The sequence below is a fragment of the Megalopta genalis genome, chromosome 10, assembly GCF_051020955.1.
Source record: "Megalopta genalis isolate 19385.01 chromosome 10, iyMegGena1_principal, whole genome shotgun sequence".
NCBI classification, from domain to species: Eukaryota; Metazoa; Arthropoda; class Insecta; order Hymenoptera; family Halictidae; genus Megalopta; species Megalopta genalis.
The window spans coordinates 10,964,874-10,990,604 of NC_135022.1; the positions used below are offsets into that span (position 1 = coordinate 10,964,874).

The window sequence follows — 25,731 nt, forward strand, 5'->3', positions numbered from 1 at the left end:
ATAAATCCCCAAGGGAAGAAGTCGCATGGGGTTAGGTCGGGTGATCTCGGAGGCCAACTATGTAGAACCATATTATCGGATGAACTGCGACCAATCCAACGGTTTAGTACATGAGAACAAAATAATAAAAAGTAAAACTCGCACATTTTCCCGTTATATTCGTGTTAGAATTATAATTTTCCGTGTGTAATTTTTTAAAATATAAATTTTTCAAATCGGATGATTCTTTCCGGGGAACCCTGTATTTATAAAAGTCAGCAAAATTGCACAGCGTCGTCTCTTCATCTCTAACCGTACATGATCCATGCTGCACCCCGATCCGACCAGACCCAGAATTTGCTAGTTAACCCGAGAAAGATAACCTATTTTAATTTTAGAATCAAACCCTGCAATAAGTAACACATTAGGTAGATTAAACGATTGTATTACTCACTCATACTATTCTACATGCAATAATAATTAGTCCACAGTATTTGGCACTCAGTAATCGGAACGTCCATAGTTTTTAACACGCAGTAATCGGAATATTTTGAGAAAAGTAGATATTCAAGTTAAAGAATAATTGGGAAGAGAGGGTACGAGTATTCGAGCCGTGAAGCTCTCTCTCTCTCTCTCCTCTCTCTCTCCTCTCTCTCTCCTCTCTCTCTCCTCTCTCTCTCCTCTCTCTCTCCTCTCTCTCTCTCTCTCCATTTTTATAGTTACCAATTGTCAACAATTTTTAAATCGAGCCGCAAGCCTCGAATAATCCTCGAATAATCCGAATATATCCTCTTGCCAAATTATCCATTTTTGTGTAGAATCTGGGTGTCGATTAGGGCAAATTGACTGTATAGCTTAAGTTGTCAATTTATTGGCGTGAAAGGTCTTATTTTCTCTGCCGCGAAGTTCACCTTCACTGAGAAACTTCAGTAATACCTACACTTACGCTAGTAATCGCTTCCACAGCCCTATCCATTCCCAATTTTCTACAAATCGATTATTGATGCTGCAACAGAAAGTCAATTTGTTTCGTCTAAACAATTTCGAATCGGCGAAGTGACGGGAAAACGCTCCGAAGGGAAGATCGCATCCCCTTTAACCCGAGAAAGATAACCTACGTCGCAGAGGCGCCTGCGAAGACTGTTGATTTTTGTTAATTTTTCATAGAGGTCTAGTGATTGAAGTTTAAAATTACTTAAAATATAAAAAAATATAATATAAATGCATTTTATTTTTACAATAATGCCAAACCTTTAAAATGACTAGATTAACTTAAATAAATATCCATTGTTAGTATAAAATTGACGCCTTAGAAAAGCATGCGCCTCTGAAGCGTATGGTTATCTTTTACGTACGTTGTCATATGGTTATCTTTCTAGGGTTAAGGGTGAGACGGACCGGTGTCGCGCAGGGGATCCGGTGTTTTGCTGCGAAGTTCGGCAGCGATTCAGAGGTGTGACTTACACTTACTATGATTTGCAATGCGTACGCAGGCCGTGTTTTACCTACTGATTCGTCAGCCGTTTTCGTATTCAGCGTCGCACCCCGTGGAGGGCGCACGCGCGAATCACGTCGGGGTTTCGTGTCCAAGAGCGTCGGCCGTCAGTTGCGTCCCGACGCCGACGTCGACGGGGTGGTTTTCCCTAGCGTCCCGAGGACTCGCTTGCGTCTGACGTTGCTCACGCCGCCATGTGACCGCGGATCTGCGACACACCGTCGAATCATGGACCATTTCGAATTGATGCTTTCCACACGATCTTGTCACGCAACGTCAACCCTCTAGCTTCGATCCAAAGCTGAAACGAACTCTTAAGCGATCTCGAACGTTTTCGGACCATTTTTAGAACAGTAGAACCGTCTGCGACTCGAGGGAACGCTTTGGACACAAATTTTGCGGTGCTGTTAGTTATCGTTCGTTCGCGCGAATCATGCGAACGCAGTAAAAGCGAACGATGCTTTCGCGCGTAAAAGAAAAGTGAGTAGGTTCGCCGGAGCCAGCTCACCGCCGCGGCGTTAGGGGCAGAAAAACGGAGGCGAGTGGTGCGTTTTTTGCGCGCATGATTACACCGGTGCGTGATGTTATTTTGTGAGACAATGCGGCGGGATGTTGGATACCATAATTTGCTGCGGTGCAAGTTCTTCATGCTGCTGGTGCTCGTCGGCTGCAGCGATGGATATTTGAACATCTTTATCAGCAAGTCCCAGGTCATGAAACTGCTCGGTGAGTTTTCGGAACTTTTTAACCCTTGTTTACAGCGTGCTGGATCGTTCCAGCGCGCCCGTGGGAGCAAATAATACGGTTGACGATTTCATGGGGCATATGGAACGAGAGACGCGATGAACATTTTCGTTCTCCTGGCGAATTATCGTACGCGGCGATTTTTAACCAGGTTGTAACATGTGCTGAGCTTGTGCGGGTGTTTGACATAATTTGATTGAAGAGAGTTAGTGTTCTAGCGACGATGTTTTTACTGGGGAGGACGAAAAGAGTTAGGATATTTGAAAATGTACTACGTTTGAACGATATGAGATCGACACTTAATTTCGGTAGATGTAGATTATGAATTTTGTAACTTTGTAAAATTTGCTGGAAAGAATTCATTGGAATTGTTACGAAATTTCAAGTGTGGAGATTTAATAACTATTTGAAAAGCACGTGGGTGACAGAGAGAATGTTAAATTAGTTATAGGGAAAGAAAAATTGTATGCGGATGTTCAATGTTTTTTTTTAATATAATCGGTTTATCCTAATTTATGGAAACTACATTATCAATGGTGGACACGTTTTCAAAAAATAAAGCAAATCGAACTTTGATTGTATAATATAATAATTAACTGCGAATTTTATATATTTTGTATTATGTAAAACAGTAAAACCATTTAAAGGATTTAAAAATACTGATGCATTATTTTTAAATTAACAAGATAGTTAAAGAAAGAAATAAGTGTTTATGTAGTTTCTGTATTTTGTAAGTAATGCAGGTAATTTTTATGTTGCATAAAAATCCGGAAACTAATAATAACTTATTGTGTTTACAATAAATATATAAAGAGAACAATGGTTTCTAATATGTCTGTGGATTTTTTTAAATTAACTGAAATATAAATACTTATTGTATCTCAATCCAAATGGGCAAAGCACAAACACAATTACATAATAGTGAATATAATAAATAAAAAATAAATTAGAAATCTGTAAAAGACTATTTTTGTCAAATATGCTTTTGAAAAGTGATCGAGTATAGTAAGTGCTTAGAAATTATCTGATCTTTCCAAAAACTGTTGGTTTGATAGTTTTGCGAATTCACGTAGCACGACACTAAATTAATTGTTATAATTTTGCTGTGTTATTATTATTATTAAGTTAGTAATTAAATTCTAACTGTTATTTTGTAACCTCCTCTTCTGATAACATACTCATTAAACAGAAAGGTTTCTCATGTCTTCCATCAATTTGATAGTTGCATGATAATGACGTTACAAAATTTAATATGTATACAGCGTAACAATATTATTTTCAAAGAAGAATAAAAAGAAAAATTTAATTAAAATGTACGTTCACATATATGCACATAAATGCACATTCACATGCACGTTCACATATTTTTAATTTGTTGAAGCCCTCCGCGATGGAAATAAAATTCCATTTAATTTCAGTTTCACCAAATTTGTGTGGAGTTCGCGTAAATAATGTTTGCACGTATAAATGCAATGGAAAACAGTAACACAACCCGTTGAATAAAATTGACAGTGCATAGCTGAATCAAATTTATGTGAATAAAATGACAGTTTCGTTTAAATTTTTCTCCAAACAATCACAGAAGAGAACACAGATCGAAAATATTTTAAAAGGCAGATTCTTGTTCATGTATAGGGTGTTTACTTTATCCTGCACATTGAATTACTTTCGTCATTTTTGTAGATTTAAAAATTGTGTCAGGACAACATTGTTTAGTTCAAAGCTAAGAATATTATGATCTCTCTCTCTCTCTCTCTTTCTCTCTCTCTCCCTCTCCCTCCCTCCAATAAAAATATTTTATTTATTTCTTTTTATTTTCGAAAAGTTTGCTCTGTTTATGAAATGCATTATATCATATAAACGGAGACGTGAGACCCGCATGTTATGAAACACCCTGTATAAATTGTATTATACATAGACGAATACACCCTCTAATATCGATTGTTTTATTGAAAAAATGATTCTCGTAATCCCAATATTTCATCATGTAGCCACAGGAAACCGACGAACTTTTGTTGTGAACATTTTCTTCATCAGATTAACAGAATTTACTTGCATTTCGTCGAATTATTATCTGTCGGATTTGACGGGGGGGCGAACCACCCCGGAGACCTCGCCGAAATATCCTATCCGCCTAAACGTCATTGTATCCATCTTCTCGCGCCGGTAACCTCGGTACAAAGCGCCGCCCCACCAATTTACACCGGGCAGCCATTCATTTTTGGAGGTCAACAGCTCCGCACATAGTCGCATTTACGCACCTGTATGTACTTAGTCTCCGTTCCATCCGATATCACTTTACGGCTCCACGATTCATTCGCCTCTATCCATCTCTGTATATATGGATGGTCTATATCTACTCAGCTTGGCCGCGTCAGTTTTTTGCTAGCGGGGGAGAGGAAAATGTGGAATAACTGTATTTACGGGCGCGCAGCCGCTCGTGACTCTTCGAAAATCGAGCCAATCCCGGCGACGTACCGCTCGGAATGGCTCGCATCGTTCGTTTCTAGTGTCAAGGGTCTTATGGTCGGATATCCACACGTTTTTTTTCCACGATTTTGCGTTAATAGCAGCGCCCTGCGTCGCGCGAACTCGCCGGCGATAGCAACTCAACTGATCACTGATCAATCCGATTAACCCTAGAAAGATAACCATATGACAACGTACGTAAAAGATAACCATACGCTTCAGAGGCGCATGCTTTTCTAAGGCGTCAATTTTATACTAACAATGGATATTTATTTAAGTTAATCTAGTCATTTTAAAGGTTTGGCATTATTGTAAAAATAAAATGCATTTATATTATATTTTTTTATATTTTAAGTAATTTTAAACTTAAATCACTAGACCTCTATGAAAAATTAACAAAAATCAACAGTCTTCGCAGGCGCCTCTGCGACGTAGGTTATCTTTCTCGGGTTAAAGGGGATGCGATCTTCCCTTCGGAGCGTTTTCCCGTCACTTCGCCGATTCGAAATTGTTTAGACGAAACAAATTGACTTTCTGTTGCAGCATCAATAATCGATTTGTAGAAAATTGGGAATGGATAGGGCTGTGGAAGCGATTACTAGCGTAAGTGTAGGTATTACTGAAGTTTCTCAGTGAAGGTGAACTTCGCGGCAGAGAAAATAAGTCCTTTCACGCCAATAAATTGACAACTTAAGCTATACAGTCAATTTGCCCTAATCGACACCCAGATTCTACACAAAAATGGATAATTTGGCAAGAGGATATATTCGGATTATTCGAGGATTATTCGAGGCTTGCGGCTCGATTTAAAAATTGTTGACAATTGGTAACTATAAAAACGGAGAGAGAGAGAGAGAGAGAGAGAGAGAGAGAGAGAGAGAGAGAGAGAGGAGAGAGAGAGAGAGAGAGCTTCACGGCTCGAATACTCGTACCCTCTCTTCCCAATTATTCTTTAACTTGAATATCTACTTTTCTCAAAATATTCCGATTACTGCGTGTTAAAAACTATGGACGTTCCGATTACTGAGTGCCAAATACTGTGGACTAATTATTATTGCGTGTAGAATAGTATGAGTGAGTAATACAATCGTTTAATCTACCTAATGTGTTACTTATTGCAGGGTTTGATTCTAAAATTCCACTTTCTGGAATTAGATCTGAGAAAGTTTCCGGTAACAGATGCGGAATCTTATTTCTCAAACTGGAAAGTTGATTAGCAGGGTTCCCCGGTTGTCGTAAAAAGAAATGTGGTTTCAAGAAAAACGCATTTAAAGTTTCGACTTTGATAACCGAGCACCCTGGTTCGTTTTTTGCTGAGTATGTTTATGACTTCATTGCTCATCCGGTTTCCACATTAACCTTGCTTCATGAAACCAAACTATGAAAGAATTGTAGAGAAAATCCACTCTTTAATTGCAACACCAATGCTGAAATGCATCTATTATTCGAAAAATGGTACTTTCTTTTTATTGAAAAGAGTATGAAATACTTGACATAAGCATACCTTATAATATTTAAAAATAGGTTTAGATTGCAGTGATACCTTATTTCTGTCATAAATAATACATACAGATAAATGTCTTGTATACTTACATATTTTTATTTATACATTTAATTGTTATATCTGTAGTTCTGTAATATTATAACTTTCTCGTATCGCTCGCTTCTTTTAGTTTCACATTCATGCAAACGTTATACAATTTATTTTATTCTAGAAATTGTTTATTCTATGAAAAATCGAACGTTAACATTTTGCGCTGAAACAGGTTAAAAAATAGACCTCATGAAATGTGGCAAATAGCTTTAGCTATTGCAAGTTACTGTAAACAATAATGTTTGCATACAATTTAATTAAATTGTAGAGAAAATTTAATATTAAAATTGTAGAATATCAATAAAGTTTGAATTGAATTTTAATATTAAAATATTGTTGCATATCAATAATGTTTGTGTTAAATTTTAATATCAAAATTGTTGAATATTAATAACATTTGTATTGAATTTTAATATTTAAATTATAGAACATCAATAACGTTTTCATAAATTTGAATATGAAAATTGCACATTATCAATAACATATAGATCAAATTTTTATATTAAAATTGTACAACAAACATTGAAACATGAAATGTCCATTTTCTTAAATAATTAACTTCAAATACATTACTCGTTGCTGCATCGTTAATAATATTCCAGAAGAATAAAGGATTTACGCTTCTCGTATATCATAATAACGATTAAATATTAGAAATAAAACCAAATAAAAAATTTATATTTATTTGTATTATTACAGATTCAAGCATATTGCAATCATAATAATTCAAATTTTTGGTATAATTTAAGATACTCTATATTGCAATTAAATTTAAATCAAGACACAGTATTTTCTACAATGAATCTGCAATAATATTATAAAATAAAATGCATAAAATTAAAGTGTAAAACGAAAATGGCTGAACGCTACGTGAGAACATTTTATGCAACTATTTCCGAGGATCATTCGAGGTTTAACGTACGAGTTAAGTTAATTGAAATAATTCTAGCGAAACGGCGACATCTTACTATCTACGTAACAGCGATTGTTAAATAGAGGACTAACATTAATCCAAACCGTTGAAACGGCTTAACAAATCTCTCCTAAAAACCCTGTCCGTAAATCTAGCTCTCTATAACAAAGTAAAAACTGGATCACGACAGAAGTCCGAAAGCAACGAAGAGAATCCACGAGAATTCTATGGTTGCAAGCTGCTTTGCTAAATATCTTTTCCCGCTCTACGGAAGATGACGGTATGCCAAAATATTTGTTGCATAATTCCGGCGAAGGGTTTGAGGCATATTTCCATGCACCAATAAATGGTAGAAGTATTCAAGTAAATACATTATCAAAGTGTAATGGAAATATCTAACAGTTCGTTCAAATTACCTTCTAATGTACGGTGTACTCTGACCGGAACTATCGATAGTAAGAGAAACAATCGACAGCTTTCGACGGCGGAAAGTATCGATAACTATCGATAGCTCTCCATCTATACCGCTAATGGTGGTTACATAAGCATTAATAGGTGTAGCAGTTAAGGATTAAAGTCACGGAACTGCGCCGGAGGAATTTTCCAAGCGGCAAAAGCCGAATCAAAGTGCACCAGACGTTTCTGGCTGGGAAATCCGTACGCTGTCCTGTTGAAAAACGCAAGACACCGGACGCTGCAGCTTCGTGCCCGTTAGTCTTCGTCTCGTGAGCACGCTTGGAAGGGATATCGAGACGTCGTCGAGCGATGTCACGACGCGATGGTCCGCGTAGCCAAAGAATGGTGGCTCGGGAGTCGATTTCTCAGGTAGCCAAGCACCCGTGCAACCTAACAGAGAGCGTAATCCTCGTCGGATCTCGAGCGACCTTTCCCTTCGACTTCGACGGAGCGTTTCGGGATCGCGCGCGCGCGAATCGCGGGACAAAAAGATAAAGGGGTTCGATCGGGTCGCGCGAGCACCGATCCAGCGTGGGCGAGTTTAGCCAACGGGGCTCTTGAAAGTCACTTAACTTAGATTGCGCCGACGAAATGACTTTAGTTCTCCCGGAAAACTTCGTTCCGCCGGAGGAGCATTGCTTGAAAGCACCGAAAAAAGGGCAACGCTAGGGGACGGGGCAGGAATGCACGGCGACAGAGAGACTGCGGGGCGAGCAACGATACAAAAAGACGAGACCCAACCGGCACACATGCGTCGCCTGCCGGAGCTAGTAGCTTCCGAGGAGAATACAGTGCGCTGCTGCACCTAGGCTGATGCATTCCATCCTGTACATTCAGCAAGCATTTCCGGCAACTTCGAGAACGTTTTTAGTGGCCGATACCGATCATTGGACTGCCGAGCCTCGTGCTGCTTTGTTCGACCACGAGAGACCCTTTTCGGTAGGCATTTTTGGGACTGGACACGGTGGATTTTCAGCATTTTCTAACTTTTAATTAACACTGTGCCGTCCGGTGGCACCACGCTGGTGCCATTAACCACTTAAAGGCCTAATATCTTTGGTTATTATTAGAATCTTGAAAGGTATGGAATGCAAATTTTGGATTATGCAATTTTTCACGCACACATTTTGATCCAACATCAAACGTAACAGAGATATGATAAAGTTAAAGCGAACACCCCTTGTAATTATTAACACTATGCCGTTCGGTGGCACTACGCTGGTGCCATTAACCACTTAAAGGCCTAATATCTTCGGTTATTATTAGAATCTTGAAAGGTATGGAATGCAAATTTTGCAATTATGCAATTTTTCACGCACACATTTTGATCCAACATCGAACGTAACAGAGATATGATAAGGTTAAAGCGAGCACCCCTTGTAATTATTAACACTATGCCGTCCGGTGGCACCACGCTGGTGCCATTAACCACTTAAAGGCCTAATATCTTTGGTTATTATTAGAATCTTGGAAGGTATGGAATGCAAATTTTGGATTATGCAATTTTTCTCGCACACATTTTGATCCAACATCAAACGTAACAGAGATATGATAAAGTTAAAGCGAACACCCCTTGTAATTATTAACACTATGCCGTCCGGTGGCACCACGCTGGTGCCATGCAAAAACTATCTGTTGTATGCCGGTGGTACTACTTTGGTGCCATTTATAGTCTTCGAACGACGTATTTCAATATCGTCGCAAAAATTGTTCGAGATAATGTTTCCAGGGAAAACGAATTTTCGCTACGTTTTGGTGATTTTCGATCACCGTGTACGTGCAGAATCTCCGAACACGAGGTCCCTACTGCATTATATTTTGCTAGGAATGCATTGGAAATTCCTTTCCGCGCGACGGGTCGTGGCGGACGTCACCAGAGGACAACGGAGGAAACGTCACGTCCTGACGTTTGTCCGCCATCGATCACGCAGATTTCATAAAACCGAGGTCTCCTTGCGTAACCCTCCGGGCGGACATCCGGTTGTTCCGTGTTTTACGTCAGAACGGTTTATAGCTTCGCGTCTCTTTCCCTCGTGTTTCGGTCCATCGACGAACACCGACGATTTTCCAGTCTTGGGCACCGGGCTCGCACAGAATGGGGCTCGATGCCGTTATTTATAGCGCGCGAACGCACCGCGACGAAAATTGCAATAAATAACAAACGCACGCTGTCATATTAATTCTTTCTATTCTGCATTCGGCGGGTCGCGATAATAGAGATATAAAATCCGGTAGTAAATCGGTCAAGGCTCGTGAAATATTTCTCGCGACGGATACGTTGAGCTCGGCCGAAAAGAATGCGGAGGCTTGCAAATTAGCTAGGCCACTGGACAAATAAATTGAACCTTGTCCGACAAGTTTTCTACGAGGTTCTGGTTCCTCAGAGCCATTTTCACTGAAGTGCATTCACATTGGAATTTAACTGAATTCAATTCAAATCAGTCGGTTTATTTACACAAATGCCGTATAAATACACGCGTAGTATATATAAATTTATGAAACGAGATTGATCATAAATACAACTTTATACAACGTTGTCGCGGAACAATATAAGGTGGTTTTACAAATTTTTAGAACGTAACATTGAATCTACTGCATACTTCATACTTCGATAGATACATTCATTCACACCAGTTTAACTATGAATTGATTCGTCAAGAAATATTCAATTCAATTCGAAAGCTGCTTTATTGTTTTGTTAATACTGTTTTATGACAAATCGTGATTGTATGATATAATAATTACGGTGGAAGATAATTTATTTTGTACATCGTTTTTCATTTTTTTCTCTGATCGTGTGACTGTAAGTGTACAACTATATTGTATACATAATTATAACGATATTTTGTAAAAGACTAATTTCAATGAATTAATAAACATTCTAGTATTTTCAAATATCATTTGTCATATCAAGAAAAGATCATGTTAAATATCATATTTCGCGGACAAACATTTAATCGTAACTTACTTAAAATATTTGCTGTGCACTGACTAAAAACGGAAAACGCTTTATTTTCTTTCATGTTCTGTCATATCAAGAATTATATTTTTTGAAGCGATAATTTTAATTTTTAATATCAATTGAAGAAAAATGATATTATATAATGAATTTAAAATAGATGAAACATCAAACGTTGCTTAAATGAAGCAATAAATACATAAAATGTCTTACTTCTAAGAATGTACATAACTTTTATTCTTCCTGGCTGAAGAATTATATTAAGAATAAACATTATCATATTAAGAATTATATTTTTTGAAGCGATAATTTTAATTTTTAATATTAACTGAAGAAAAATGATATTAAATAATGAATTTAAAATAGATAAAACATCGAACGTTGTTTAAATGAAGCAATAAATACATAAAATGTCTTACTTCTAAGAATGTACATAACTTTTATTCTTCCTGGCTGAAGAATTATATTAAGAATTAATATTATCATATTAAGAATTATATTTTTCGAAGCGATAATTTTAATTTTTAATACTATAACTGAAGAAAAATGATATTAAATAATGAATTTAAAATAGATGAAACATCGAACGTTGCTCAAATGAAGCAATAAATACATAAAATGTCTTACTTCTAAGAATGTACATAACTTTTATTCTTCCTGGCTGAAGACTTTTAGCTTTCTTATACCCGTGACTGTAACAAATGACGCGGCATACAGCGCAGTCCCTGCATCGAACGTGAAATAATGTTGTCAGTCGTTAAACGAATTTGTCTGCGCTTTTCATCGATGTTTCCCCGTCTCTATCGACTCTAACGAATTTGCTTAACCGCGTGTCGAATTACGTTACAAAATGCGACTTCCCGTCGAAGAACTACACATCGTCGGCGCACCGTTCCACCGCCAAGATGGACGCGTGCACCTGACACGCGTAATTTGTTCCCGTTCATCGATCGGCTGGGCCACGATGCATTAGCAGAAAATTCACTTATTTTATGGCATTCATTTTCGGATTTATATCCATTGCGCTTCGTATCGCGAGCACGTACACGTTTCAACGTACACGTCATTGTCGGCTGTACATTTTAGAGCGGGCAGAGATCCCAGTTAATTATGCAGAAAATATGTGTATTGTTATAATTAACTCATCGTAATAATGCATTAGCGTTTTGCAGTAGATGGCGCCAGCACAGATTTAAATTATACTCGTTCGTGGAGATTAATTTATTTTTAAATTCTTAAGTAGATTCGTTTGGTATCGCCAGTGCATAATTAAGGCTCTATTAAATGGAACATTATATATTTCGTGTTACGTGGAATTGTGTGTTAGGTATTAATATACGATTTATTTATACTCCGAGAAATAAGCTGTGAGCATTTTTAATGGTTCAACTGTCTTGTTTTTAGATTTGTCGTAATATTTTGTAAATTTTATAATTTCATAATTTCGTAATTTCGTAATTTCGTAATTTCATATTTTCATCTTGTTTCATCGTGTTTTTAAATTGTCCGATATATTCGATATTCAATTAATTCGACATCGATAATAGATAATTGAATCGCGATTTCGTACCAATATCTCGTGCGTTTCATTGAAGTGAAAACCGGTTCCAAGGATACAATCAGTTTTAATTATATAAAGTATGAAGCATTCGTATATTTGTTTTACTCTTTCATCAACGAATAATTAATCGAATACCATTTGAACTATGTTCCATATTGAAAGGCTGTTTAAAGCGAAAACAAACCATTCAGCGAGACAGGCAAAAAACAATAATGAAGCAACAAGTTCAAAGTGGGATTAACTGTCTTAATCAGTTAACTTAATTAATACTACTGCTAGTATCTTTCTTCTGAAAAATTGCACAGAATGTGTTAAGTCGAATGCCTAAACAAAATTTTAAAAATTACAAGCAAAAATAAAAATTTTTAACGAAGTAATTAAATATTGATTTGAATTTTCTCTTTATATGATCCTAGCATAAATTGTGCTTTGCATTTACTAGCGACATTATTATTTGTTACAGCTAATTCGAAAAATCATTATTTACATCAATTTTTCTCTTAACGAACTCTTACACTGATTGGCTTCTGAATCGTCCATATACTGCATGTATCACACTTTCTTCAATGTTTAAATATTGATAATAGAATAGTAGAATTTTATTTCGATTGGAAACACGAGAATAATATTCATATTTAGTTGCGCATGCCCCGTATCTCCGTGAATAGTCTGTCACGATATTATAAGGCAAGAAATTAAGCCGTGGTTGCGACAAAAAACCCAACTCAGAAACAATAAAAACAACAACTATCGTCGCGACGCAACGATGCACAGAGACGATTACAGTAATTTCTCCCGGAAATGCCATATTTTGGGTTGCTGTGAATTTCACTGTGCTGGTCTTACGCCTATGTAATTTATTCCTACGTCGATGCTAAGGGTTGACGGAATCGGTTGAGCGTGTGATTCGACACGTGACGTGAATTCCGGAAGACAATATAGAATGGTTTGTTTAGGCGTGAATCAGGTAAGAAAAACGGCGGAGCTATAATACAAGGTACGTGATAGATACTAAGTACGTGACCGTCGACTCATGGCATGTGGCCTGCAAATTGCCTTCGAATCGTGGCAAAAAATTAGAAATAAAAAGGTGAAGTCATCGTTTTTATTCTAGCATTACTACGTATTCATATTAATGCCCTGAGTTTTTATAAAAACGAGCCGCGAGGCCCGAAGAATCGCAACTTAGTATTCTCAAATCTGTTGCTTTCAATTCCGATCTCCGAACATTTCTTGGAGAAATTACTGTACTCATAAGGATGCCCGATCAAGCTACTGTATTCACAGAACTTTGAAAAACTCGTTTTCCCACTACTGCACCTGTTTTGCTACATTCCTTATTCCTTAGAAATAAAAAGGTGAAGTCATCGTTTTTATTTTAGCATTACTATATATTCATATTAATGCCCTGAGTTTTTATAAAAACGAGCCGCGAGGCCCGAAGAATCGCAACTTAGTATTCTCAAAAAAAAAAAATCTGTTGCTTTCAATTCCGATCTCCGAACATTTCTTGGAGAAATTACTTATAATACTTATTTATAATATAAATATATTATAATATAAAATATATAATATATATAATATATTATAATATAAATAAGTATTATAAGTAAATCATATAATATAAATACTTATACTTATAAATACTTCATAAATCATATAATATAAGTATTATATATATAATATCGAATACAATATAGAATAGAATATAAAATATAATATAAATGACTTATATACTTGTTAATTATTATAATTAATTCATAAGGATGCCCGATCACGCTACCGTATTCACAAAACTTTGAAAAACTCGTTTTCCCACTTCTGCACCTGTTTCGCTACATTCCTTATCATTTGCCAAAGTGAGTACCCGTCACATTATCGGGACACAGTCTTATCACTCCGCCAGGTTCGTGTTAATCGAGATAAACTTCCACTGATAAGAAGCCGAGCAAGGGAAGCGGCTTCAGGTTTCTCGCCGAGATCCACTCTAAACCAGACTCCAGCATCTAGAGTGTGTTTACGATCATTTATAACTTTAGTAATTAATTTTTTTCAACATACCTTCTAAACTATGTGTAAATATTAACGAAACATGTGGAAATGTAAATTAGTTGTTCGAGCATGATATTCAAATAACTTTAAAGTTGTTTAATTTTTACAAGTGGAAGACCCGTATTTTGTTGCTCGAGCGTTCATTATTTAAACATTTTGGATCAGATAACTGTGATTTATTCCAATACGTTGCAGAATATTGAACAACAATATAGTAAGAGCATCGAAATTGATATTTAGTTTGTTTTACAAATTATACATACTTTGTATTATTTTAATTGTTTGTTTCATGAATAATACATATATAATCTTTGTATTATTCAATCCTTTCTATTATAACTAATACAGTATGTGTATTATTTAATTCTTTGTATCATAGCTAATACAATGTTTGTATTATTTAATTCTTTGTATGATAACTAATACAATGTTTGTATTATTCAATCCTTTGTGTTATTACTAATAAAATTTTTGTATTATTTCAGTTATTTGTTTCTCAAATAATACACATAACGTTTGTATTATTCAATCCTTTGCATCGTAATTAATACAATCTTTGTATTATTTAATTCTCTGTGACACAACTAATACAATGTTTGCATTATTCAATCCTTCGTGTTATTATTAATACAATTTTTGTATTATTTAATTTTGTTCTGTCACAAAGCAATATACATAATGTTCGTATCACTCAATTTTTTGTATCATAACTAATATAATCTGTTTATATCAATGCTTGTATTATTTAATTCTCCGTCTCACAAATAATACAATGCTTGTATTATTTAATTCTCTGTCTCACAAATAATACAATGCTTGTATTATTTAATTCTCCGTTTCACAAATAATACCATGTTAATACTATTTAATTCTTCGTGTCACAAACATGTCCACTCACGCTACGATATTCCCAAAATTCAGAAAATCTGATTTGTTCACTATACTGCACCTGCTCCATTACGCTCCATAACATTTCCGAAACTGAGTAACCGTCGCATTGTCAGAGACACAGACTATCGCTCGGCCAGATTCGCGTTAATCGAGATAAACTTCCACGGATAAGAGTGCCGAGCAAGGAAAGCGGCTTCAGGTTTCTCGCCGAGATCCCCTCTGAACCAGACTCCAGCATCCAGAGAATGGGGGGAGGGGGACAGTCGAGTAGTATAGTTTACGCTGAAGATGCGGACCATCTTCCGATGGCCGATCATTTATCACAGTGGCGCGGGCTCTGGAAATATTGACAAAAACCGGCGGTGAGGGGGGAGGGGGGTCGTAGGGGTTGGTGCAGTCCGCGTCGCATCGCGTCGCGTCGTTTCGGCCCTATCAATTTCCACGAGCGCACAGCCTGCAAGGAGCGTTAGCCAAATTGCAGCAGTTTGCCGACGGGTAGATCCGGCCAGACGATAACGTAAACCGCCATGGTTTATGGCTGAGCGATCCTCCCGTGTCTCGTGTTTGTGCACACGCTCGGGTGCGTGCGAATGCGCGTTTGTACCTGTGGATTCACATATTCCGCCGTTATGTGCATAAATACGGAGCACACACGCAGACGCAAGTGCAAATACATTATGTATTGATAGAGGCTCCCGACGGCTCGGTGCAGTGCGGTGCAGTGCGGTGCAGAGCGGAGCGGAGCGAAGCGGACCAACGCGACCGGCACGCGCGCTCACCGTTCCGTCTTCAATAAACTATGAGCGGAAAGATTGTAATTTCGTTTCTTAATCTGCGGATTGGCAAGCTGCGACCTCCTGAATTGTTTAGGCCGGGCCCATTCGGCCGCGAATTACAATTATTGTTCGCCGAATTTCCGTAATAGAGGCGGGCCAGCGTTCGAAGTGATTTCGCGAGCAAATGACCTGGAGCATTGCGATAATGGCTTTCGGAAAGTATGGAGTGTGGCGTGTGGTCCGTGGGATAATTGGGAAAGGGCGGGTCTTTGTGTAATACCGAACCCGCCCGGGCTCCTCTAAAGGTCTGCGTACGCTGCAATACCGGCTCCATTCCGGAATTTTTCTCGTGCGCGAAATTGCGCCTATAATTTTCTACAAAATCGGAGAAAAATGGGTTTCGCTCATTAAACTCGGGGGCGAAGAGGATAAGACACCCGATGGATTTGACAATTTTATATTTACGATGGCAACGAGGTTTATTAAATGCACATCTTTTGGCACTATTTTTGTTTATAAGCGTTAGTCGGGTAAACTAAGATATCAATATTATTATATATATAATATTATTAATATTATAATTATCTATTATATAAATAATAGATAAATAATAGATAATAGATAATAATATAAAATATTAATAATATTATATATATAATAATATTGATATCTTATTATATCTATTATATTATTATCTATTATCTATTATTTATCTATTATTTATCTATTATTATTATATATTCAATACAATTTCGTCTGGGAAAACCTAAAAAATTGAATACTATTAGTAGGTAAAAATGATAAGACATATGTGGATAAAATGGTATTTGCAAGAAAAATGTACCAGTTTTGATTAGTATTGAAATACTAATGTTTATGTAAATATTAATGTTTTTCGTCGTCATTTGTGCCATGTTTGCTCTATGTAGTTTTTAAGAGTTTTAAATTGTCGACTGTTGGTATAACGTGTTCTGGCAAGATTTTAACTATACTTTAAACTATACAACAATAACATCATGCTGTTACTCATATTGTCTATTCATATGTTTTCTATTAATGTAAATTGTTTAACTTATTTGTGTACATATTCTTTCTTAATTGCATTGCTAATAATCGTGCTAATAATCACAGCATTCAATAAGAAAAAACATTTAAATTTAAACTAAACTGTTAAATTACACTCTTTTATTTTTAATTTCTTTTTTGCCTCGAGCACGTTTTGCTACAACTTTTATCCTCACTTGTTCATGATAACGGAACTGTTGATTTTTATGTAAAATAAAATATATTCCACATATTTCATTAATTGCAAAAAGCGAGAACGAAGGAAGTATTTATTTCTTTTCTTAATTTTTAAATTGTTTAAATGCTTTTGCTACTTTGCATTTGATTATTATTAACGTGTATTTATATTAACAGTTCCCAATATTTTGTAGAATGCACAATTTAATATTTATATTAACAGCTCAGAAGCCAATCGATGCAAGTACATTAACTCTAAAATTGAGATATATTTTGTTTTTAAATTACCTGTAAAAAAATAATAATGCATGATAGTGCAATACACAATTTTTAAAACAGAATTTTGATAGAATAGAACATTTATTTCCAGCTTCTATAAAGAAACATCTAGATTTGTGTTGAAGTAGAAATCGTCGTTGAGTTGATGCTACAGAGTTCAAGAAGACAAATATTTGGAAATTTCATTATTCAAGGTGTAGCTCTTACTTTACCCCTTAAGGAATGAATTTTTCAAGTGAGTTCCTTAGTGAACACCTGGGACCTAAGGGTAACTCGGTAACTTCACTGCGAAATTTCAACTTTCTAGGTCAGAAAGTTTCGAAGACGTACACAGTGATCAGCGGGTAAGTGATATTTCCCATTTGTATTTTATTTAATGATAAGAAATGGTTATATTAGTTTATGTGAACGCTGAAGAAAGGTGTTTGCAAATCTTTACATTTGACTATGTACTGTAACATTGTCAAAAATTGATTTAACACTAATTGTAAAAACGTTATAATATTGTAACTTTATTTAATACTAAACATTCTAATATTATTAAAAATTTTATTTACCTTACCATTCAGATTTTTCCTGTCATAAAATTTTCTCTATTTTTTCAAATGAATTTTTCACATATTATAATGCTAGAGATAATCGATGCAGGTGAATTGTAAATTTATAAAGTAATAGAATTATTATTTATATTTACATTACTCATTCAAGGAAAAAGATAAAGCATTACCGTTAATTTCTACGATAATTGCCGCAATTTATGATAAAAATGCATTAACCCCAACATTCTTGCATTTAATTCTAACACTTTGCTTGTGGCATAATGTTAATTAGTTCGCTTCTAGGAACAAGAGATCCAAATTTCTTTGATCTTGAAATGAATTTCATAATTGCAAAATTATTTTCTACATTCATAAAACATGATAATGTGACTTAGTATAGAACATGGCATAGTATAGAAGGCATAATATAGAACTACGGGTCGTATGAATCTAAATCATGTTCGAAAACGTCCATAAAACATGATATTGTGCCTTTAAATAATTTTAAAGTAATTAAAAATTTTACGAAAATATCTATCCTTCGTTTTCGGAACCGTGTGCTATTCTTCTTGCATTTTTTCAAAATAAGATTTAGGTTGATACGACGCTTTATGAAGTTTTTCATGACAAAAAGCTCGGTTTTATTTTTTGTTCTTGATCGAAGGGAAAAATGCCAGGCTGCGCGCCGATCAACACCGTCGGCCAATAGATTCGCGGAGATCGAGATTTATCATTACAGTAAAAACGTCGATAAAATGTAACGACAAAAAATAACTATAAACAATAAAATGTATCTTGAAACGTCTACTAATATCTATATGGAAAGTGGCGAAAAATGTCATGGATGTTTCAAAGGTTTATTTTGAGACTTCCTCTTCAGTACCCGAGAAATCGGTCAAATGTTTCCGTATTTCAGGGAAAATCGTGCGATTTTCCAGCAGACACCGGAACCCAGACGCTTTCCTCCGGTATAAGTGATTTGCCCGTGTCGTTTCCAGTGACACAGGTCGAGCCGAATTATCCGGCGAGAGTTGTTGCACGAGGGTGGCCGCGCTAGTCGACGAGAATGAAAACGTTGTCGGCTGTTTGTCGGTCTGTTCGTCAGCCCGGACGACGGGATAAACACGGGAAAACCGATTGCGCGGCACGCACGGCCGTGTCTGGGAGCAAATTAAAAATCAATTCCAGGAACAGGTAATTCGAAAGTGTTCGACCGGCCATTTCTACGGGGTGGGGGGGGGGGCGGCAGCGATGGCAGCAAGTTTCACCGAGAACCGTTCCCCGAAAGTTTCCGCGTCAGCTGGCTCGCGTAGCCAGAAGTTGCGATGCTTGGAAAAATATTTCTCGCCGACGCGAATGCATATTTTCCGCTGACTCGGTGACTTAATTAACGATTGTTTCGTCGTCGATTTCGTATGCGTGCCGGGGAACTTCGATATTTTTGCCAATGTCCCACGAGGATTTTTGTTTGATTTCCAATTACTGCGTGTACCGATTCGTTTGCTATTAGTACACGCGGATATTAGAGGGTGTATTCGTCTGTGTATAATACAATTTATACAGGGTGTTTCGTAACATGCGGGACTCGCGTCTCCGTTTATGTGATATAATGAATTTAGTAAACAGAGCAGACTTTCCGAAAATAAAAAGAAATAAAATATTTTTATTGGAGGGAGAGAGAGAGAGAGAGAGAGAGATGAGCCGTTTATTTTGAAAGTGGCATAAGTCACTTTGTTTTTAAGTCGATATATTTAAGGGTTTGCGTTTTAACACGTTTCAAAATATGGATGCTAACTTTCGAGAAGATTTACTTGTATTTGTCATCTCAGGATACTGATATTTTTCATAGTATAAATAATTTCGTATAAACATTAAAAAATCACCACTTTTCATTACGGTAAAGTGACTTATGCCACTTTCAAAATAAACGGCTCAAATGTTGAAATACTACGAAATAGAATACAGCAAGGCTGTCGAGAAATTCGAGTAACACCAGGGATGATAGGGGGAGTAACCAAATCAAAGACAAGATTACAATCTCATAAACGAAGCTAGGTAAAACGTGTATTTCTATGACTTTTTTCTCTTATTGTTTTTGGGTGTACATACTCTGTATGCAATATACAGTAACGGGTGGTCTACCTAAACGAGACCACCTAAGAATTTCCTCCAATAGTGAAGTTACAAATAATGTTTTATGTGGAGGTCACGGTCATTTTTCTCGGAGTTATCGAGATCATCGATTTTGATTTGCGTATAAGTGCATATTTTTTGAATTGTATCGTGTAGTTGACGTTAGAACACTTTCACACTCGTGTAATGATTTTTGACTCGAAACATGAAAAAGGAAACGTGAAGTTATTGTCTGTCGATATCCAAAGATTTAGAGACAAGAGCGGCGAACGAGAATCTTTTTTTTTACAGCATCACTCACTATCTACTGAGCCGTCATTTTAAAGTAATTTCACGTTTCGTTAATCGTTTCAGTGGTAATTCTATCCACTTTCGAATGATAGATTCTTTTAGTTCATTTACGTTTGTAAATTGTCTTCCACTTGCATAAACACTTCCATATGAATTCAAACGTTTTCGATTATATACATATAGGTCGGATGAGTGGGCGAACCATCCTCAAACTTTAATTTGCTTCGAAACAAAAAACTTTTTTTGTAAACCAATTCCTTAACACGTTCCGTGCCACGTGTACCATCGATGGTACACGCTTGCATGTTTACTTAGTGAACTGAACAAATTGTTTACAAGAAATTTAGAACCGAAGAATCAATTTCCACCGCAAGAATGGGCGTTGATAAGTTTTTGTTACGTTGTTATGTGTACGAGAATTAATAATTGCACGTAATACATCAAGTTTTAGTAAAATATCAAAGTGTGAAGATTCGAGTAAAAAAAGCTCGGCACGGAAGTGTTAAACATTAAAAAGCAATTCGAGTCATTTGGTCCGGTTTAAAAAAAATTATATCATTTTAAGGGGCGTCCTCCCACTTCGTGTCAGCATCGACAACCTCCACGAAAAAATTAGAGTCATTGAAATACTAGCTAAAATCGTAAGGGTTTTGTTGCGAAGTGTAGGAACCTCCATTATCGCAACTGAAAGAGAAAGGCGATGGATATGCAAGCGGACCTCTATTGTCCGAACCGCTCGGTTATCTGAAACGTCTTGTTCCCCGAACCGTTCGTATAAACGAAGTTCTATCGTACTCTTTTTTACACAATATATTGGGTTGGCAACTAAGTAATTTCCGATTTGTTCGATGAAATAACAAATTTTGTTTTACTTGGAACGAAGTTTAATCTGTAATGTATTTTCCATTTTGTTCGATGACCTTTTGCCGTCTCTCCGACAACTTGAAAATTCCACGCTCGTAGAAAGTCTGATCCTTTTCGGCCAAAAACTGAGTTAAGCGAGATTTCACAGCGTCATCGTCGTTAAAAGTTTTACCACGAAGGGAGTTGTCCAGGGATCGAAATAAGTGGTGATCCGATGGCGCGAGATCAGGGCTATATGGTGGGTGTAACATCGATTCCCAAGCAATATCCATGAATTTTTGCCGAGTGGACAAAGACGTGTGCGGCCTAGCATTGTCCTGCTGGAAAATGACACCTTTACGATCGACCAATTCTGGTCGCTTTTCCTTGACCGCTGCATTCAATTTGTCCAGTTGCTAACATTCGCGGATAATAAAAAATAACATAATAATAATAATAATTTTATAATATAACATTTACGGATATGATAAAAATGGGAGTGAGAGACATCTATAACTGAAATCGGCAATTACTTAGTTGCCAACCCAATAGATCGTTGACTCTAGGAAGTATTCTAGAGCAGATTTCCGTGACAGCTCGTCGCTCGGCTGTCCATTTGACGACTGCCTTGATGGCGGCGGACACATCGGAGTCCGCATCGCGATTAATACGTCGACTGGCAAGTATACCCAGTGTTTTGCAATCCAATTGACGAACGCCAGCCGCCGGTTTACACGGGAAATTTATATAGGGACAAACACGGGCCCGCGACGCGACACAGGCTTCGCCCGCGTGTCCGTGATACCCGTGCATATTTACATGTGTCTCCGGCGGCGGGCGAGCGCGCGTGATTTACGCAAACACTCGCGAGCAAGGAAGACGCGTCAAAATTTATTCCGCAGCTCCGCTCCGCTCGTCGCCGCGCTCCGCCTCGCCACGCCTCGCCGCGGATCATCGATCCGTTGATAAAACGGTTCGAGCCTCCTCTCGCGCAGATCGTCTGTTTGCACGGCAAATTAATATATGTTCATCAGCCGGTCGTCTGTTTACCAGGACAATTTCGTTGTCCGGATCACAAACGCGGCGATATTTGAAAAAGTTCTCTTCGCCGGTATCGCGCCCACCGTGTCCACCGCTCCGCGAGTACCTGCGCGGATAATGTAAATCCTGGGGAACATAAAATGTAGCGCGTCAACGGGCAAACACGGAAATTATACGAGTTATTTCGACCGTGTCGTACGGTGCTGCGATCGGCGAAATTTGAGAACGAGTGGTTTCAGCATAGGGCGAAGATCCGCGAAAGGTTTTTTACTCGAAATTCGACTGCCGAGCGAGGAGAATTATTCTTAGATCACCTGCTGACAGATATCTAAGAAGTGCGTCCATTTCGAATTGTATTTATCAGGTCTACCGGAAAGTTCTGTCTGATAATGTCTTTGCAAATTTCAATAGATATGCACACGTTCATTTGAGACAGATATTTTTGAAACATGTTGCCCACAAATTGCCATCACGCTGGCAAGAGGTCACAAGTAACGGCGGAAATTATATTGTACGATAAATATTACTAAATTTATGAGAAATCTATTATTTCCTTTCGTTTCTTAAACGGACAGAACTTTCCGGTAGACCTAATATTTTCAATCTAGTAAGTAACGCTTCAAGGTAACGAGAGATAAGATGATGTAACATTGGAAATTGACGGGGATCTTTTTGCAAAAGTATGTTCGAACGTTGTCTAATAAACTGTCTAACATCTAAAAAGAAGTACAAGTTGTTCGTTCTAATTTTTAAAAAGTTGTTACACATTCTAAAAAGTATCTAAAAAGCATCTATTTTAGTGTGTGATTGTACATGTCAACTTGCTATTTGTTTGTTCGTCCAATATAACCCCGCCATAATCCCGTTGACACTAAGAAAGTCAAAAATCATTACACGAGTGTGAAAGTGTTTTAACGTCAACTACACGATACAATTCAAAAAATATGCACTTATACGCAAATCAAAATCGATGATCTCGATAATGGTCCAGACGGCTTGGCTCTAAGTTTCCTCAATCTTTGTCTTCTTCGATAACTCGTAATAAAAATTCGAAGATTTCATGATTGCCACCAAGATGACTTTAATCAAACTGGCCTGGTGATTTGCAGCACCGTACTGTCGCCGAAGTTCGTCGCTTCGGTCTCTCTGTTCCCATCTTTTTAGGAGCAGTTGTGAATTTGTCGCAGGTGCGCCGACTATACCGCGGGAAAATATGCTTCGTTCGATGCGCAGAGGCAATTCCATTTTCGATTGGTGTTCCTACCAGTCTAGACTAGACCCGTCGTTCGCGGTTGAACGGATTAGAACCTCGGGATCGATAAACCATCTAATGGCGAGGAAAATGGTATTAAGGATTTTCCTTTAATCCGCGGGCTGACCTCATCGTTCCTAGATCGTACGGGAGCATCATTTTCTGCTGAGTCACTGATATGATCCTATGATTATTAGGCGAATGATAAAGTTTCGATGGATTCTTAACCCGAGAAAGATAACCTACGTCGCAGAGGCGCCTGCGAAGACTGTTGATTTTTGTTAATTTTTCATAGAGGTCTAGTGATTTAAGTTTAAAATTACTTAAAATATAAAAAAATATAATATAAATGCATTTTATTTTTACAATAATGCCAAACCTTTAAAATGACTAGATTAACTTAAATAAATATCCATTGTTAGTATAAAATTGACGCCTTAGAAAAGCATGCGTCTCTGAAGCGTATGGTTATCTTTTACGTACGTTGTCATATGGTTATCTTTCTAGGGTTAATAGACCAGAGACAGTGTTGTCGTTATTCTGCGACGGCCTCGAGAACTCGTGAATGTTTTCCATCCGAGTTTCCAGCATAATCTTACAGTTTTCTGACTTTTCATTATCTATTTGCTTGTTGTTGATCGAAATTGATTATTAATATTTAACGCTTTGACTGATTGAGAACAACCTCAAGAATGTCGCAGGAAATAAAGTATTTTATTTAATTAAATTGAAATTGAAATGTTTAGTCGTACGGCATCAACTCGTTTTTCAATATTCATGGGTTTTGCGGATACCAATAAAATGAAAAAAGAGAGAGATGTAATAGTAAAAATTAATTTTTAGAAATCGGTGTAAATAATTCCATCACTCACATATGGCGGACGCGACAAGTGTTAAAAAGCGAATGAAGACGTAGAAATTGATGATTCAGTGTAGCTTGTACTAGTATTTAATCTACCATTAATGATAATAATCTATCGTCATTTATGATGCAAACGAATAGGTGCTATTTAATACAGGAGATGGAGTAAAAGAATTGAAATATAGCGATACATTACTGTCGACTTATTCATTTTTCACGAAATCAATGCGCAACATTTTTATTTTGCACAAAGATCTGCAGTCTATTAATGATTTTATGCTCGCTGGTTGTTACATTTGGTAAAGATTACAAAACGCTTGACGTTGAATATATTTTGTTAAACCTTAGAAGTTAGCGTTGATTTTGTACAATGTATAAACTGATTTCGTTATGAATATTTACAACAAGGATTTATTTATTTCTGAAAATTAATAAACAATGCATTGTGCATGTACATTTATTGTAAGCATTCAGTACTCTTACATAAATACGAATAAAAATATTTCCTTCCAACCGATGAGTTCATTACAATTCAATCACATATTATTTTTATCACCGCTCCGATTCGATAATCATCCGATCCATTCCGTAATCATATTATAAATATATTTGTAATCGTATTTTGAATATGTTATTACGCGTGCACACAAATTTGATATTTACGGGCAGATGGAAAAACTGTTCGAAACATGATAAATCGTTATAATTTCGAAATTGTATTTCCAGAGGAAATTGTTGCGAACTTCCGTGGGAGAATTATATGGCAGAGTGTGTTTGTCGCAAACAATTTATACATGTTCAAACGAGACGGAATTTAAAAAAAAGGTAAAAAGGAAATTAAAAATATTCCTTTAGTTTCATTTTCGCCGACGCTGCGAAAAAAAGTACGTTTGTTGTTTTTGCTTTGTTTTCGTCGATGGTATTGGAGAGTCTCCCTTCCAGATGGAAGCGCCCGTGAAAATTGATTGAAACATGGTCAACGTTTGACTTGTTTACTCTATCTCACGTGAGTATCGCATTGACTGCGGAACGATATTGTTGAATAAATATTAATCGATGCCTAAAAGCATTTTAATCGACTGCAATTTGAAAGAATATCCCTGTGCGATGGACGCGATAAAAGTATTTAATGAATTGATCACCGTTAAACCGCAGGTTATCTGACGACAACGAACGTGTCGATGAATTGACGGTTCGCAGCATTGCAGCATTGCACACTCGGAACCATAGATTGATTTGTAATTGCAAAAGAAAAAGTATAGAGCTGTTTTATTGTATTCGCAATGTCTTCTGGTAAGTTCTTGGAAGGCGGTGGTATTAAAAAATAATAATTATGAGAATTAACATAATTATTTACATA

The 25,731-nt window shown here is 36.8% G+C and overlaps 1 protein-coding gene and 1 long non-coding RNA gene across 2 annotated transcripts in view; both read left to right on the forward strand.

Moving 5' to 3' along the window:
- Window positions 1-1,574: 1,574 nt before the first annotated feature.
- Window positions 1,575-25,731, forward strand: part of LOC117220096 (tyrosine-protein kinase Dnt) — a 182,432-nt gene continuing 158,275 nt past the window's right edge. Inside the window, exon 1 of the mRNA XM_033469781.2 lies at window positions 1,575-2,200. Coding sequence (XP_033325672.1) covers window positions 2,056-2,200 — 145 coding nt within the window. The 5' untranslated portion in view covers window positions 1,575-2,055. The remainder of the gene's footprint in view (window positions 2,201-25,731) is intronic.
- LOC117220097 (uncharacterized) lies at window positions 13,908-18,754 on the forward strand. Its single transcript, XR_004490179.2, has 3 exons — window positions 13,908-14,181; window positions 17,502-17,754; window positions 18,614-18,754. It is a non-coding gene; the product is annotated as an uncharacterized LOC117220097 (long non-coding RNA).